The sequence below is a fragment of the Pristiophorus japonicus genome, chromosome 8, assembly GCF_044704955.1.
Source record: "Pristiophorus japonicus isolate sPriJap1 chromosome 8, sPriJap1.hap1, whole genome shotgun sequence".
Taxonomy (NCBI): domain Eukaryota; kingdom Metazoa; phylum Chordata; class Chondrichthyes; family Pristiophoridae; genus Pristiophorus; species Pristiophorus japonicus.
Genome location: NC_091984.1, coordinates 44,648,285 through 44,666,746, shown reverse-complemented (window position 1 = coordinate 44,666,746; position 18,462 = coordinate 44,648,285). Strand labels below are relative to the sequence as shown.

Genomic DNA, 18,462 nt, shown 5'->3' with positions numbered 1-18,462 from the left:
TTCAGGGGTGCTGCCCATAATATAACCTTTAATATGATATGGTTCTGTGGAGCGATTCGTACCTGGTTTACAGGAGCATAGGCAACTTTTAAGATGCTTTTTAGTTTGTGAACTGGGAAGCATGTAGGGTGATTCAGCTCAGGGTTTCTCTGTGCCTTACTGTTTTGGAAAAATGATCTTATAACAATATATGTCTCACGGGGACGGTAACATAGTGGTTATGTTACGGGACTAGTAATCCAGAGGCCTGAACTAATAATCCGGAGACAAGAGTTCAAATCCCACCATAGCAGCTGTGGAATTTAAATTCAGCTAATTAAATAAATCTAGAATAAAAAGCTACCATCAGTATTAGTGACCATGAAACTATCGGATTGTCATAAAACCCATCTGGCTTACTAATGTCCTTTAGGAAAGGTAATCTGCCGTCCTTACCTGGTCTGGCATGTATGTGACTCCAGACCCACAGCAACATGGTTGACCGCCCTCTGAAATGGCCTAACAGACCTATGAGAAATAAGAATAATAACACTGGACGGAGTACCCAGCATCGATCTGTGCATCGGCTTCACACATGACAATAGCTCACCCAGCCCAGTCGATCCAGCAAAGTCTTCCTCACTAACATTTGGGGACTTGTGCCAGAATTGGGAGAGCTGTCCCACACACTAGTCAAGCAACAGCCTGACATAGTCATACTCGCATAATCGCACCTTCCAGCCAATGTCCCAGACTCCTCCATCATCATCCCTGGGTATGTCCTATCACACCGGTAGGACAGGCCCACCAGAGGTGGTGGCACAGTGGTTATACAGTCAGGAGGGAGTGGCCCTGGGTGTCCTCAACATTGACTCCGTACCCCATGAAGTCTCATGGTTTCAGGTGAAGCATGGACTGATTACCACCTACTGCCCTCCCTCAGCTGATGAATCACCACTTGGAAGAAACACTGAGGGTAACAAGAGCACAGAATGCACTTTGGGTGGGGACTTCAATGTCCATCACCAAGAGTGGCTTGGGAGCACCACTACTGACCGTGATGGCCGAGTCCTTAAGGACATACCTGCCAGACTGGGCCTGCGGCAGGTGGTGAGAGAACTAACTCGAGAGTAAAACCTATTTGATCTCGTCCTCACCAATTTACCTGTCGCAGATGTGATATCAAGAAATGGCTGAGTGCACTGGATACAGCAAAGGCTATGGGCCCCGACAACATCCCGGCTGTCATGCTAAAGACTTGTGCTCCAGAACTAGCCACGCCACTAGCCAAGCTGTTCCAGTACAGCAACAACACTGGCATCTACCTGACAATGTGGAAACCTGCCCAAGTATGTCCTGTCCACAAAAAGCAGGGCAAATCCAATCTGCCCAATTACCGCCCCATCAGTCCAAGCTCAATCATCAGCAAAGTGATGGAAGGTGTCGTCAACAGTGTTATCAAGTGGCACTTACTCACCAATAACCTGCTCACCGATGCTCAGTTTGGGTTCCGCCAGGACTACGTGGCTTCAGATCTCATTACAGCCTTGGTCCCAACATGGACAAAAGAGCTGAATTCCAGTGGTGAGATGAGAGTGACTGTCCTTGACATCACGGCAGCATTTGACTGAGTGTGGCATCAAAGAGCCCGAGTAAAATTGAAGTCAATGGGAATCGGGGGGGAAACTCTCCACTGGCTGGAGTCATACCTAGCACAAAGGAAGATGGTTGTGGTTGTTGGAGGTCAATCATCTCAGTCCCAGAGCATCACTGCAGGAGTTGCTCAGGGCAGTGTCCCAGGCCCAACCATCTTCAGCTACTTCATCAATGACCTTCCCTCCATCATAAGGTCAGAAGTGGGGATGTTCGCTGATAACTGCACAGTGTTCAGTTCCATTCGCAACTCCTCAGATAATGAAGCAGTCCGCATGCAGCGAGACCTGGACGATATTCAGGCTTGGGCTGATAAGTGGCAAGTAACATTTGCGCCACACAAGTGCCAGGCAATGACTATCTCCAACAAGCGAGAGTCTCACTACCTCCCCTTGACATGTAATGGCATCACCATTACAAATATCATACCATCAACATCCTGGTGGTCACCATTGACCAGAAACTTAACTGGACAAGCCACACAAAAACTGTGGCAATAAGAGTGAGACTGAGGCTGGGTATTTTGCGGCAAGTGTCTCACCTCCTGATTCCCCAAAGCCTTTCTACCATCTACAAGGTGCAAGTCAGGAGTGTGATGGAATACTCACCACTTTCCTGGATGAGTGCAGCTCCCAACAACAGTCAAGAAACTTGACACCATCCAGGACAAAGCAGCCCGCTTGTTTGGCACCTCATCCACCACTTCAAACATTCACTCCCCCCACCACTGGTGCACCCTGGCTGCAGTGTGTTCCATCTACAAGATGCACTGCAGTAACTCACCAAGGCTTCTTCGGCAGCACCTCCCAAACCCATGACCTCTACCGCCTAGAAAGACAAGGGCAGCAGGTGCATGGGAGCACCAATACCTGTAAGTTCCCTTCCAAGTTACACACCATCCTGACTTGGAAATATATTGCCGTTCCTTCATCGTCGCTGGGTCAAAATCCTGGCACACACTCCCTAACAGCACTGTGGGCTTACCTTCACCGCACTGACTGCAGCAGTTCAAGAAGGCGGCTCACCACCATCTTTTCAAGGGCAATTAGGGATGGGCAATAAATGCTGGTCTTGCCAGCGATGCCCACATCCCAGGACCGAATTTAGAAAAACCCATGGGGAACTCCTTTAAAAATCAAGCCATTACAAAGAATCTTTGATATAATTTACATTGAATACAATTTTTATATTTTTCTCTCCGATTCTGTGAATTTCCTTCATTATTTTTCTTTAAACAGTAACACTAATGATATTGTTAGATTTAGCTTGGAGGAAGTGTTGTGCCTTACAACATAGAGCTAAAATACATTGGAAAATAAAGTTGTTCTCCAGGGATAGTAAAACGATCATTTAATTTCAACGTATTTGTTGAAAAGTTGAAGTGTGTTGAAAAGGGATCTAGTGAGTTGAAAAGGGATCTGGCCCAGGTGGATTGGAATCAAAGATTGGCAGGTAAAACAATAAATGAGCAATGGGAGGCCTTCAAAGAGGAAATGGTTCAGGTACACATATTCCCACGAGGAGGAAAGGAAGAGCATCGAAAGCTCCCTATATGACTAAAGAAATGAAACAGAAAAAGGAAGGTTATGATAAATGTCAAGTTCATAATACAGTAGAGAACCAAGGATTGCAAATGTTACACCCCTTTTTAAAAAAGGGAAGAGGGATAAATCAGCAACTAAAGGCCAATCAGACAGCTGTTGGTGGTGGGGACAAAATTGATTGACATTTGGAAAAGTGTGGACTGAAGTTAGGAAAGATTTGTTAAAGGCAAATCGTGTTTGACTAAATTGATTGAGTTCTTTGATGAAGTAACGGAGAGGGTGGATCAGGGTAATGATGCTATGAATATGGACTTTTAAAGGCATTTGATTAAAGTACCATATAATAGACTCGTTAGCAAATGAGCTTAAAGGAGCAGTGGGAGCATGGATACAAAATTGGCTAGGGGCAGAAAGGATGGGTTGCAAATGGTTGTTTTTCAGACTGGAGGGATATGTGCTGTCATGTACCCTGGGAATGGTATTATCTTTTTGATATAAACTAATGACCTGGACCTGGACCTGGACCTGGGTATACAAGGCATAATTTCAAAGTCTGCAGATGATATGAAACTCGGAAATGTAGTAAACAATGGGGAGGACATAGACTGGTAAAATGGGCAGACACACGCCGTTATGGCGATAATGAAGGAAAATGTGACATATGATGTCACCCTATCATTACCACATTATTTGGCTACAGCTGCCCTCTTCGGATCAGTGCTTGTGGTGTCTAGTCTTTTGCCTGGAGCACGACCCATCTCCTCTATCTGAGAGTCTACCTTAGCCCCGACGAGGAAGCCTGGCCGGCGAACTGGCAAGAGCTGGAGGCCAAGGTCGCCGCTCGCCTAGGGCGCTGGACAGGACTGCTCCGAGTGCTGTCCTACAGGGGTCGAGCGCTTGTCATAAACCAGCTGCTGGCCGCTATGCTGTGGTACCGGCTGGTCAGTTTGACCCCTCTCCCTGCGTTTGTCACCAGGATACAGAAGAAGCTGGTGGACTTCTTCTGGAACAACAGGAAGCACTGGGTCTCTGCCGCAGTCTTGAGGCTCCTGCATAGGGAGGGCGGTCAGTCGTCGGTGTGCGTCAGCGCCCAGCTAGCGACTTTCCGTCTTCAGACCCTGCAGAGATACCATTACGTCGAGCCCCCTCCTAGGTGGTGTGCTCTGGCGAGGTATTTCTTCCGCCAGCAGCACGGCCTCAACTATGACACGCAGCTCCTGTTTGTGAGCTTGGGGGGCGTCAGGACCGCCGTCCAGGAGCTGCCTATCTTTTACAAGGAACTCACCAGGGTCTGGAACAAAGTCTCCACCAAGCGCAGCTCTCCACCGGCTGGAGTGGCAGCTGTCCTGCAGGAGCCGCTGCTCGGGAATCCGTACCTCCACGACCGAGGTTTTATGTGGCGGTCGGAAGAGAGGGCTGTGGATGGTGAGGTGACCAGGGTCAGGGACCTGCTCGATGGCGGAGGAGCGGGCTGGATGGCGCCAGACACACTGGCGCGGCGCCTAAATTCGGCCGACGTCCGCCGCGCGGCCAATGCCATCGAGTCGCTAAAAACAGCACTGGGCCCTGACTCCGTTAGGTGTGTCGAGGAGGCTCAAGCACGTGGGGACATCCCGTCCGAACTGACCCCCGTCCGGACGGAATTCCTCATCGGCGCCAAACCCCGGAACCTCCCTCGGGAGCCGGCGCCTCACAACTTGAGCCGCCTCGGGGAAATCCCCTCCGTGCCTTTCAGTTCTGCGCGGAGGGGTTTCCTGTACGGGCTGCTCCTGCACACTCTCAACTTTGCCATCCTCGTCTGCCGTCCGGACACGCCATGGCGTACCATCTTGCCGTCCGGAGGAGGCGGGGGTCCCCGATGGAGGGCACTCTACGCGGGAGTCCTCCCACTATTCATCGGGGACTTGGCCTGGAGGGTGGTGCACGGAGCAGTTCCGTGCAATAAATTTTTAAGTCGGTTCACGGGCTCCCAGGCCGCCTGCAATTTCTGCGGTCTGGAAGAGTCCGTGTTCCATGTTTTTATGGAGTGTGCGAGGTTGCAGCCCCTGTTCCAATATTTAAAGGGGCTGCTCCTGAAATTCTGGCTGCACTTCAGTCCCACACTCCTGATCTTTGGGCACCCTGTGCGGAGGGGAGCGGGTAGGTCCAATGGCCTCCTCGTAGGACTGCTCCTGGGCACGGCCAAGGGTGCCATCAGCCGGTCCAGGCAGCGGGCGGTCGAGGGGGTCGTTCAGCCTGATTGCCTGCCTCTCTTCCGCGCCTACATCCGGGCCAGGGTGTCCCGAGAGATGGAGCACGCGGTGTCCACCGGTACGCTCGTGGCCTTCTGTGAGAGGTTGGCGCCGGAGGGACAGGAGTGCATCATCACGCCCGGCAACCAAATGTTAATTTGATTTTATGTTTTAATTGCCGGGGTTTGTTGTGTCCCCCTCCCCTTTTATAGGGGTCACTTGTAAACTTTAGGATTTTATTGCCCAAAAAAATCACACAAAAAAAACAAAAAATAAAAGTAAAATAAAAAACCCCCAAAAAACAAAAAAAGAGGGCAGGTATTAGTGTCTGGAGTGTCCCCTAGATCGGGGGGCACTTGATCTAATGTTTGTTTTGTACTCCCTGAAAAAGAGTTGGTGTGTCTAGTCTTTTGCCTGGAGCACGACCCATCTCCTCTATCTGGGAGTCTACCTTAGCCCCGACGAGGGAGCCTGGCCGGCGAACTGGCAAGAGCTGGTGGCCAAGGTCGCCTCTCGCCTAGGGCGCTGGACAGGACTGCTCCGAGTGCTGTCCTACAGGGGTCGAGCGCTAGTCATAAACCAGCTGGTGGCCGCCATGTTGTGGTACTGGCTGGTCACTTTGACCCCTCCCCCTGCGTTTGTCGCCAAGATACAGAAGAAGCTGGTGGACTTCTTCTGGAACAACAGGAAGCACTGGGTCTCTGCCGCGGTCTTGAGTCTCCCGCTTAGGGAGGGCGGTCAGTCGTTGGTGTGCGTCAGCGCCCAGCTAGCGACTTTCCGTCTTCAGACCCTGCAGAGATACCTTTACGTCGAGCCCCCTCCTAGGTGGCGTGCGCTGGCGACGTATTTCTTCCGCCAGCAGCACGGCCTCAACTATGACACGCAGCTCCTGTTTGTGAGCTTGGGGGGCGTCAGGACCGCCATCCAGGAGCTGCCTGTCTTTTACAAGGAACTCACCAGGGTCTGGAACAAAGTCTCCACCAAGCACAGCTCTCCACCGGCTGGAGTGGCGGCCGTCCTGCAGGAGCCGCTGCTCGGGAATCCGTACCTCCACGACCGAGGTTTTAGGTGGCGGTCGGACGAGAGGGCTGTGGCTGGTGAGGTGACCAGGGTCGGGGACCTGCTCGATGGCGGAGGAGCGGGCTGGACGGCGCCAGACACGCTGGCGCGGTGCCTAAATTAGGCCGACGTCCGCCGCACGGCCGATGCCATCGAGTCGCTAAAAAGAGCTCTGGGCCCTGACTCCATTAGGTGCATCGAGGAGGCTCAAGCACGTGGGGAGATCCCGTCCAAACTGACCCCCGTCCGGACGGAATTCCTCATCAGCGCCAAAACCCGGAACCTCCCTCGGGAGCCGGCGCCTCACAACTTGAGTCGTCTCGGGGAAATCCCCTCCGTGCCTTTCAGTTCTGCGCGGAGGGGTTTCCTGTACGGGCTGCTCCTGCACACTCTCAACTTTGCCATCCTTGCCTGCCATCCGGACACGCCATGGCGTACCATCTTGCCGTCCGGAGGAGGCGGGGCACTCTACGCGGGAGTCCTCCCATTATTTATCGGGAACTTGGCCTGGAGGGTGGTGCACGGAGCAGTCCCGTGCAACAAATGTTTAAACCGGTTCATGGGCTCCCAGGCCGCCTGCAATTTCTGCGGTCTGGAGGAGTCCGTGTTCCATATTTTTATTGAATGTACGAGGTTGCAGCCCCTGTTCCAATATTTAAAGGGGCTGCTCCTGAAATTCTGGCTGCACTTCAGTCCCACACTCCTGATCTTTGGGCACCCTGTGCGGAGGGGAGCGGGTAGGTCCGAGGGCCTCCTCGTAGGACTGCTCCTGCGCACGGCCAAGGCTGCCATCAGCCGGTCCAGGCAGCGGACGGTCGAGGGGGTCGTTCAGCCCGACTGCCTGCCTCTCTTCCGCGCCTACATCCGCGCCAGGGTGTCCTTGGAGATGGAGCATGCGGTGTCCACCGGTACGCTCGTGGCCTTCCGCGAGAGGTGGGCGCCGAAGGGACTGGAGTGCATCATCACCCCCGGCAACCAAATTTTAATTTGATTTTATGTTTTAAAGTTTAATTTGTTTTAATTGCCGGTATTTTTAGTGTCCCCCACCCCTTTTATAGGGGGCACTTCTAAAATTTATGATTTTATTGCCCAAAAAAAATCACCAAAAAAAAGTTTAAAAAAAACAAACAAAAAAGGGCGGTTGAAAAATGTTTGGAGTGTCCCCCAGATTGGAGGGCACTTGACTTAACTGTTTTATTGTTATCCAACCAAAAGAGTTGTGGTGTCTAGTCTTTTGCCTGGAGCACGACCCATCTCCTCTATCTGGGAGTCTACCTTAGCCCCGACGAGGAAGCCTGGCCGGCGAACTGGCAGGAGCTGGAGGCCAAGGTCGCCGCTCGCCTAGGGCGCTGGACAGGACTGCTCCGAGTGCTGTCCTACAGGGGTCGCGCGCTAGTCATAAACCAGCTGGTGGCCGCTATGCTGTGGTACCGGCTGGTCACTTTGACCCATCCCCCTGCGTTTGTCGCCAGGATACAGAAGAAGCTGGTGGACTTCTTCTGGAACAACAGGAAGCACTGGGTTTCTGCCGCGGTCTTGAGTCTCCCGCTTGAGGAGGGCGGTCAGTCGTTGGTGTGCGTCAGCACCCAGCTCGCGACTTTCCGTCTTCAGACCCTGCAGAGATACCTTTACGTCGAGCCCCCTCCTAGGTGGCGTGCGCTGGCGACGTATTTCTTCCGCCAGCAGCACGGCCTCAACTATGACACGCAGCTCCTGTTTGTGAGCTTGGGGGGTGCCAGGACCGCCCTCCGGGAGCTGCCTGTCTTTTACAAGGAACTCACCAGGGTCTGGAACAAAGTCTCCACCAAGCGCAGCTCTCCACCGGCTGGAGTGGCAGCTGTCCTGCAGGAGCCGCTGCTCGGGAATCCGTACCTCCACGACCGAGGTTTTAGGTGGCAGTCGGACGAGAGGGCTGTGGCTGGTGAGGTGACCAGGGTCAGGGACCTGCTCGATGGCGGAGGAGCGGGCTGGATGGCGCCAGATCCGCTGGCGCGGCGTCTAAATTTGGCCGACGTCCGCCGCGCGGCCAACGCCATCGAGTCGCTAAAAACAGCACTGGGCCCTGACTCCGTTAGGTGTGTCGAGGAGGCTCAAGCACGTGGGGACATCCCGTCCGAACTGACCCCCGTCCGGACGGAATTCCTCATCGGCGCCAAACCCCGGAACCTCCCTCGGGAGCCCGGCGCCTCACAACTTGAGCCGTCTCGGGGAAATCCCCTCCGTGCCTTTCAGTTCTGCGTGGAGGGGTTTCCTGTACGGGCTGCTCCTGCACACTTTCAACTTTGCCATCCTCGTCTGCTGTCCGGGCACGCCATGGCGTACCATCTTGCCGTCCGGAGGAGGCGGGGGTTCCCGATGGAGGGCACTCTACGCGGGAGTCCTCCTACTATTTATCGGGGACTTGGCCTGGAGGGTGGTGCACGGAGCAGTCCCGTGCAATAAATTTTTAAGTCGGTTCACGGACTCCCAGGCCGCCTGCAATTTCTGCGGTCTGGAAGAGTCCGTGTTCCATGTTTTTATGGAGTGTGCGAGGTTGCAGCCCCTGTTTCATTATTTAAAGGGGCTGCTCCTCAATTTCTGGCTGCACTTCAGTCCCACACTCCTGATCTTTGGGCACCCTGTGCGGAGGGGAGCGGATAGGTCCGAGGGCCTCCTCGTAGGACTGCTCCTGGGCACGGCCAAGGCTGCCATCAGCCGGTCCAGGCAGTGGACGGTCGAGGGGGTCGTTCAGCCCGACTGCCTGCCTCTCTTCCGTGCCTACATCCGGGCCAGGGTATCCCTAGAGATGGAGCACGCGGTGTCCACCGGTACGCTCGCGGCCTTCCGCGAGAGGTGGGCGCCGGAGGGACTGGAGTGCATCATCACCCCCGGCAATCAAATTTTAATTTGATTTTATGTTTTAAAGTTTAATTTGTTTTAATTGCCGTTGTTTTTAGTGTCCCCTCCCCTTTTATAGGGGGCACTTGTAAAATTTATGATTTTATTGCCCAAAAAAAATCACAAACATTTTTTTTAAAAACAAAAAAAAAGTGCAATTGAAAAATGTTTGGAGTGTCCCCCAGATTGGAGGGCACTTGACTTAACTGTTTTATTGTTATCCAACCAAAAGAGTTGTGGTGTCTAGTCGAAGCCAGAAGATCGATATGGATCAGTAAATGGCAGGGAGCTAGCAAAATGGCTTCTCACCCAAGTTTCTGCCCACACCTGCCCAAGGACACAGAAAATTATCCTCTCTATTCCCTGTTTGGTCCCTTGCTCCCATATTTGTTATTTAGCACATCCGTACTGAATTGTATCTGCCACCTGTTTGCTCAGTTACTAAAATATCTAAATCCTTCTCAATTTGGTTATATTGTTCCTCATTACTTGAAGATTGGAGGCCAGCCAGGAGAGCATTGCAATAGTCAAGTCTAGAGGTAACAAAGGCATGGATAAGTTTTTCAGCAGCCGATGAGCTGAGGCAGGGGCAGAGTTGGGCAATGTTATGGAGGTGCAAGTAGGCGGTGTGGGTGATGAAGCGGACATGTGGTCGGAAGCTTATCTCGTGGTCAGATACGACTCCAAGGTTGCGAATGGTCTGGTTCAGCCTCAGACAATTGCCAGGGTGAGGGATGAAGTCGGTGGCTAGGGAACAGAGATTCTGGCAGGCACCAAAGACAATGGCTTCGGTCTTCCCAAAATTTAGTTGAAGGAAATTTCTGCCCATCTAGTACTGGATGTCAGACAAGCAGTGTGACAAATCAGAGACTGTTTTAAGAGCATGTAACCTTTTTAAAATCAGATGCAGAACTTCCATGGCTCTCTTCATTCTTTCTATGGTGTTGCCCACAGAAATTCAGGACAAAGCAAATTTACCTCAGAGTGTATTCATCATCATAGGCAGTCCCTCGAAACTTGCTTCCATGCCGAAAATGAATGAGTTCATAGGGGTTTCAATGAAGGACCTAATATTCCAGATCCCGAACTACATGTTGAAGGGTGGAAGATGCCTGTGCGTGGATTTTTTTTTAATGTGTGGTGGCCGTTGCACACCAGCCACCACATGGGCTTGACAGAGCTAGGTCTTGGTCCAGTGGCAAGGATTAACCAAGACGACTGGAGACCAAGCTCTGCTGCACGGATCTAGTGAGCACACATATCGCAGTGTGGCCCATGCTGCCCCTGGGCCCTCGCCTCTTCTGGGCCCCGAACTCTCACCTCTCTTGAGCCCCGATCACATCCCTCTATGAACTCTTGCCGCTGCTTCAGCCCGACCTCGCCGCTCCTCCTGTACCTGCCCGCACTGCAGTCAGCCGCTGCCATCCTGCAGCAGCAGGCGCTGCTCCCTGCAGTGGTATGCTGCTGTACGTTGCTCCCTCAAATGGCCCCGGCTTGCTGATGGTCCTGGCCCGTGCCGGAAATCGGCGCGGTCCTGGCCTGTAAGATTATCAGCAGGCCGGGCTTATTCGAGGGAGCAGTGTGCAGCGGCCCGGCCCGGAAAATGTGGCTCACAATCAGATTGCCAACTGACGAGTTATGCCAACAATTTTGTGTTGCTACACCTCTAAGATCATAAGTACAATAACTGCCCAAATTAAAATCTTGCATCCAAAAAAGCATCATTGTTTGGATACATTATAGTGTTCAATAAACACTTTTGTTTTCAAAATAAATAATTTTCTTTATCCTCATCAAGATGTGGTATGCTATTATTGCAGATTGGAACACGTTTCCATTTTGGCCATTGAATGCCATCATTGAGCACTCCCTGCTTAAGTATAGCGCAAGTCAAATCCATGGTAAAGCCTTCCCATTCAGCCCCAAGAGTCTGTCTTAGCCAAAACACAAACGAATACTCCCTTTTGCATCACTGTGCCATTTTTACATTTCTGCACACTGGTTAACTTGTGGGCACTGAGTGAGATTACAAAGTTAGTTCCAATTTCTGCTACTGAAATGAACAGCCAGCAGAACTGGGTTGAGACCAATTCAGAGTGTATTAATGATGTTGTAGATATAGGGATGGGATCTGCAACGTCCGGGGCTTCTGAAACACCATCTAGTGGTAGAAATGTGCACCTACATGCATCTCTATGTGACAAGAAGCTTTATAATGGGACAATCCTGTTGAGATGCCATGGAGAGTCATGACAGAACGCGATGCCTAAATAAGGACTTTGCAAATTTAATATATTATAGATTTAATTTACCATCTTCATCACTTCTCTTCTGCTGTTCCTGGAAATCGGATATCTGACTTAGGTGGTTTTCCATCAACTTCTTGGTTAAAGACAGACAGAAAGTAATAATTCAATAGCTCTTAAAATACACAAATTTAATTTTCTTTTCTCCTATTCATTTTACAGGCTATTGAAACAGCAAAAATGGACGCATTCATCCTGAATCGGCTGGCTAAAGTTTTTCACTTCCTTGGAAAACAGGACATGGCAATTGGTGTCTGTAACATGGCCTTGAATATTCTTCCAGACCCGGGAACAAACTGGCAAGCTTACTGCACTAGGGCGAAGGTATATTACTTCCAACATTAGTTGTCACTAACGTTCCCGTTAAGCTGTGCAGCCGTTCAGCAGTCTGGAGGTCCCGCACAGGCTGCTCACCGGCTTTTCCATGGGAATAACCGCGCATGCACGAAGATTGGAATGGGCCACGCAGCCAGTTAAAGGGCCCACACACAGGGGGAAAAGAATGACAATGAACATTGGTTATCACCATCAACAATGTAAAAGCTGTTTGCGTCTGGTGGTGTGTGAGGAGGGGGGCTGTGTGAGGAGGGGATGGTGTATGACAAGGGTGTGGGTGTGTGAGGGGGGTGTGGATGTGGGTGGTGTGTGAGGGGTGAGGGTGGTGTGTGAGGGGGTGTGGGTGTGAGGAGTGAGGGTGGTGTGTGAGGGGGGTGTGGGTGTGTGTGAGGGGGTGTCGGGGGTGTGTGTGAGGGGGTTGTGAGGGGGTGGGTGGGTGTGTGAGGGGGTGTGGGTATGTGAGGGGGGTGGGTGTGTAAGTAGGGGGTGTGGGTGTGTGATGGGGGTGGGTGTGTGAGGGGGATGTATGATGGGGGGTGGGTGTGTGAGGGGGTGTGGGTGTGAGGAGTGAGGGTGGTGTGTGAGGGGGTGTGGGTGTGAGGAGTGAGGGTGGTGTGTGAGGGGGGTGTGGGTGTGTGTGAGGGGGTGGCGGGGGTGTGTGTGAGGGGGTTGTGAGGGGGTGGGTGGGTGTGTGAGGGGGTGTGGATGTGGGTGGTGTGTGAGGGGTGAGGGTGGTGTGTGAGGGGGTGTGGGTGTGAGGAGTGAGGGTGGTGTGTGAGGGGGGTGTGGGTGTGTGTGAGGGGGTGGCGGGGGTGTGTGTGAGGGGGTTGTGAGGGGGTGGGTGGGTGTGTGAGGGGGTGTGGGTATGTGAGGGGGGTGGGTGTGTAAGTGGGGGGTGTGAGGGGGTGTGGGTGTGTGATGGGGGTGGGTGTGTGAGGGGGATGTATGATGGGGGGTGGGTGTGTGAGGGGGTGTGGGTGTGTGAGGGGTGTGGGTGTGTAGGGGTGTGTGGGTGTGTGAGGGGTGTGGGTGTGTGAGGGGTGTGGGTGTGTAGGGGTGTGTGGGTGTGAGGGATGAGGGGGGTGAGGGATGTGTGGGTGTGAGGGGGAGGGGGGTGTGGGTGTGAGGGGGAGGGGTGTGAGGGATGTGAGGGGGTGTGGGTGTGTGAGGGGGTGTGGGTGTGAGGGGGTGTGGGTATGAGGGGGGTGTGGGTGTGAGGGGCGTGTGGGTGTGAGGGGCGTGTGGCTGTGTGAGGGGGGTTTGGATGTGTGAGGGGGGTGTGGGTGTGAGGGTGTGGGTGTGTGAGGGGGTGTGGGTGTGTGAGGGGGTGTGGGTGTGTGAGGGGGTGTGGGTGTGGGTGTGTGAGGGAGTGTGGGTGTGTGAGGGGGTGTGGGTGTGTGAGGGTGTTTGGGTGTGTGAGGGTGAGGGGGTGGGTGTGTGAGGGGGGTGTGGGTGTGTGGGTGTGAGGGGGGTGTGGGTGTGTGAGGGGGGTGTGGGTGTGAGGGGGTGGGTGTGTGAGAGGGGTGTGGGTGTGAGGGGGTGTGGGTGTATTGGAGACAGCTGATAGTGTTACTGAAGGCGGCTTTGACCTGCAGTACGGAGATGGGATTTGTCGGGGAATAGTAGGATACAGATTTTCTCCCTGCATGGCAAGAACCCAGCCTCGATCATGCAGTCAGCGGGAGGCTGGGTGGTGGACTACACCATTAAGAACTATTATTTTTAGCAAAAATGTAAACAATTTGGGTAATGATTTCTGCTAAAATTAGAAAACAGAAGAAAATATAGCCCCAGGTTGGAGCTGCTGAAGTTCGTAGCACATTTATGGACAATAATAAGGTTCAGTCTGGGCTGGATTTAACTACAAGAGTTTGCATTTATGTAGTTCCTTTAAAGTAGGAAAGGTGCTTCATAAAGGAGTAGTCAGAGAAAACTGGACATTAGGCGGAGATATTAGAAAGGGTGACCAAACACTTGATGAAAGAGAGAGGTTTTAAGGAGGGTCCTAAAAGACAAGAGGCAGGTGGAGAGGCGGAAGGGTTTGCAAGGGATGGGGGGGAGGCACGGATACCAATGGTGGGGCAAAAAGAGAGAGGCTTACACAAGAAGCCAAAATCAGGTACAGAAGTTTTGGAAGAGGTGGTGGTGGGATGTATAGGACCAGGGAAGGTTATAGATAAGGAGCGAGACCGTGAAAGAATTTAAACACAAGGATGAGAATTTTACACTCGAGGCGCTGGGGAACTGGAAGCTAATGTAGATCGGCAAGGACAGGAGTACCAAGTGAGCAGGACCCGGTGCAGGACTGGATAAGGGCAGCATCATTTTGGGTGAGTTGAAGTTTACAGAGAGTGGAGGATTTAACTCCAATCTCAGAGATGAAAGGATAGCACTCTTACTCAACGCGCCACAGAATTTACATTTTTATGCGTCATGTTCCTTGCCCCCAGATTCATATAAAACTGTATATTCGAGACCTTGAGCGTGTCAAGATGGGTCAGAGTGGAGTGCCAGACAGACAACTACTAACTAAAGCAAAAGCTGATTTGGATATGATACTGCCTGTGTACCCCTGCCTAAAAACATTCCTGGATATGGGACAGGTGAGTACTGAGTGAATGAACTTTGTGAAGTTTAAATGTTCTTTCTGTCAGGAATATGAACACTACACCATAATCAGTAGGCAGCCATAAATCAGGTCAGGGAAGCTATGCTTTCATTCAGTAATTGGCTCTAGAACCCTGATTTTGACCTAATCCATCCAGCAAGAATTGAGTGAGTTCAGGTCGGGCGTCTGTTTTGAAGTCAGTGAAGTGTAAAATCGGGCAGGCTGTAAGAAGGGTGTTCAATCTGAACTCGCCCCAATCCTGCTGGTCAGGTCGATGCTTTTGAGTCTGATGTTGATAAACCATAAAGTAATGATAGAAAATGGCTTTGAAGGTGGCCACTGCTGACGATGCTGCGGCTCAATACGCTGATATATTTAATGCATAGTAGGCAGGGATATACCTCCAATCGTTGTACATTGAATTAATGACTAACAAACTGCTATGGATTATGGCTCTTGTAGATTATGACCATCTCTAGACATGTAGATTTGATTGCAGTCTTGTATGTACTCCCACCCATCCACTCATTTCATTGTCCTTTGTGCAATAGTAACCTAATTCCATATTGTCAACAGGTGTGTTACTATATGGGTGTTGATGCTGTGCAGGAACTCCAATTGGTGGATGAAAGTGCACTAAACAGTGCTTTAGTTTTCTTTGCCAAAGCCATGGAGTATGACTTGGGAGACACCCTGCCTGAGATCCAGCTCCTGAGAGGAAAGTGTTTACAGGTCAAAGGTGAGGAACACAATGCAGTTGAGTGCTTCAAGCAGGCAATTGAACTCGATGATGTAGGATCCCAGTATTCCGAGAGCTTCCGCTGCCTTATGGAGTCACTACTGTCACTGTTCATCCAAGGAAAATCCAGTGAGGAGATGGTTATCCACGAGGTGGAAGTATGGGTGGAAAAGGCTGAGGTAAAATATCGAATGGAGAGAGTCAGACAGGAACTGCGCTCAGTTTGTCGAAACCATATGCCGAAGATTTTACAGCTCTCCAGAGCTATGATCACAGCTGGGAAGCTGCAACTAGTAAAGTTACTGTTAGAAACGATGAACCCTGAACATACCTGAGTTAACAAGAAGTCAGATAAGCAACGGATGGTGTGAGACCCCCTCCACTTGTCCAGATAAATACAGTACTTGAAACCGATGGACTCAGATTGTCGACAAACCTTGCCTTTTGTGCCTCTTGGTGTATCTTCAGATGGAACAAACCTTGGATGGTCTGAAGCCAAATTGTAATCCAATATCATGTTTTTACAATCATTTTGCCTCTCTGTTGACTGAATTGCTAAAAGTGTATTTGGTGTAAAGTACCCAATCAGTGATCACACCAGCAGAATTCAGTTCAAGGACAGCTTTTTCAAAGTGATTTTTTTTAACCGGATTGCACACGCTCATGCACCTTCTAACTATATAATGCTATTTCTTAGACTACAATGTTGTGCAGGAATGAGCAATATGACTTAGTTAGACAACTTCTTTAAAGAGTATCAGCTGTCTCAGTCCCCAAGGTCTTTCTGGTTTTACAGAATATCCTATTGGAAATATTTTGGTGTGTAAAACCTCAGGGAAATGCTAAATTTTTGTCAGCATCTCCCAGGCCAGGCCTAGTATGGGTTAATCAAAGAATAAAGCACAATCTACTTTGCCCAATAATGTGAATGTGACTCAGTTCCAAACTCAGTAGAACACATCCTACTATATCAATCTGACCTTTCCATTTCCTACACCAGCCACTTTGGGAACTTTCTGAGAAAAATTACTAATTCAGTATGAGTTTGGGCTGAGCAATGAACTGTTTTGTGCTATAGTCTGGGTAAAGACTGCTCTAAACTCATTCTGCTCTGGACCGCTACAACTGGCAGACAGCAGACCATTACATTGCAGATCTTAAGAGGTGAAAGGGGTTAGCTTTAATCAGCTATAACACTCATGGCCTTATCTCACTGTTTAGGAGCATGAGTTGTGGTAATAAGCTAAGTGACTTGTGACCATTGATTCATCTTCAATAACTGCTCACACTCATTTCACTCAACTCCGAGAGGACAGAAAGAGAGATTGTACATGACTGTATTAATCTTACAACATGGGTCGTCTTGTGGGTCTGCAGTTCTGTGATCATTTATTTTAACGTTTTTATATCCAGTAAGAACACAAGACTCTGGCGAGACTGAATCTCTTTGATTTCGGGCACCTACAGCCATTCTCCAACATCGTGGGGGCAAAAGTGCCCTTTTTTTTTTTAAAGAGGCCTGTTAGTGCCTCCGGGAGGCGCTAATGGAACGGAAGAGAGTTTTCGCCCAGCTGGGGTGAGGGGCGGGGGCGGCTCCCGGGAAATTTCCCTGGAGTTTGCGGATGTAGCCCCATGGGCCACCACACAACCGCCGATGACGTCATCGCCGTACGCGTTGACGCCTCACTGCCCCGTGCCGACCGCTTACCGCCTTGTGGGGGAAATTGCCCCGTGGGCCTCGACGATAGCGAGCGGATGTCAACACCAGCAAAATCTGCTCTTGGGGCGGTACTTAAAGGGGAGGACGGCACCTCCCCACGCCACCATCATTACTGGTTTGCCGACCCTCGGGTCGGTACCAATATGGCGGCCCTAGCGCGGTCGTGCCATCCCATTTTGGGTGCCGGGCTGCAGGCCCGGTCTCACGCTGCCCAGGTGGCTGAGTAGAGGCCTAGCAGAGTGCACAGTGGCTCTCTGCTTTAAGTGAAGGGGTGGGGTGTTGAAGCGCGTTAGCGCTACGCTGAGGATCCACGTAGTGCTGCACTCCCCGCTCCAGTAGCGCCACGGCAACCGCCCCTAAAGGAAGTGGAGCATGCAAGATTGTGCTCCACTTCCTTTGATGGGTGGTAAGCCCAATTCAGCAGTGGGGCGGGACTTCTGCGCTGGGTGCAGAAAGTCCCGGCCCCAGCTGGTTAACACTCCCAATCAGGGCGCAGGGCAATTTCAACCCCCCCCCGCACCCCCCCCCCCTTATTTTGCAACTTGTTTCATTGAAAGGGACTGGAAAAACTTGGGCAGTTTGCCCTAATGAGTGACCTCATGCACTTATTGTGGTTAATAAGGTGCTATAGTGACTCAAGCACCAGAGTCCGTATCCTTGAGACCTACTCTACATGCAGTGCACTAAGTGCAGGGAATAATGGGTCCAATGAAGATCAACCCAGCTCTTCCATAAGGTGCCTAGTTTATCTGAGGAGAGCATCAATCGCTCGGCACTGCAAAGGGGGAAAGTGGGGAAATTGGGATTTATTTTTTCCCCTGGCTCTGAACTTCCATTCAGACCATCCAGCTTGGCTGTGGCTACAAACGGTCGAATGTGTCACTTCACCACCTCAAAAAATAGTCTACGCCCAGCAGTGCTTTGGAGTTAATGTTTCAGGTCTGTGACTTTCGTCAGAACTGCAATAAGTTAGAGATGTAACAGATTTTAACCAAGTGCTGAGGCAGGGATAGGGAGGAGGGGAGGAAAGAACAAAAGAGACGGTCTGTGATCGGGTGGAATGCAGGAGTGATTAAATGCTGCAAATGGGAATGGCAGAGTCATCAACAGCTGCCGTCTGAAAAAATACAGGCAGAGGTTATGAATTGTTGAACTCGATGTCGAGTCCAGAAGGCTGTAAAGTGCTTAATCGAAAGATGAGGTGCTGTTCATCGAGCTTATGTTGAGCTTTGCTGGAACAATGTAAGAGGCCGAGGACAGAGAGGTGGGAGTGGGGCGAGAAATTAAAGTGACAGGCGACCAGAAGGGATAAGCTCACTATATGATCCTGCCATTCCCATTTGCAGCATTTAATCACTCCTGCATTCCACAGACCATCCTTTTTGTCTCTTCCTCCACCCAACCCCCTTC

At 51.2% G+C, this 18,462-nt stretch overlaps 1 protein-coding gene across 1 annotated transcript in view; it reads left to right on the top strand.

Annotated features, from left to right (window-relative positions):
- ttc22 (tetratricopeptide repeat domain 22) overlaps positions 1-16,375 on the top strand; it is a 29,282-nt gene extending 12,907 nt beyond the window's left edge. Inside the window, exons 5-7 of the mRNA XM_070886055.1 lie at positions 11,812-11,973; positions 14,436-14,588; positions 15,170-16,375. Of these exons, the coding sequence (XP_070742156.1) occupies positions 11,812-11,973; positions 14,436-14,588; positions 15,170-15,667 (813 nt within the window). The 3' untranslated portion in view covers positions 15,668-16,375. The remainder of the gene's footprint in view (positions 1-11,811; positions 11,974-14,435; positions 14,589-15,169) is intronic.
- Positions 16,376-18,462: the final 2,087 nt, after the last annotated feature.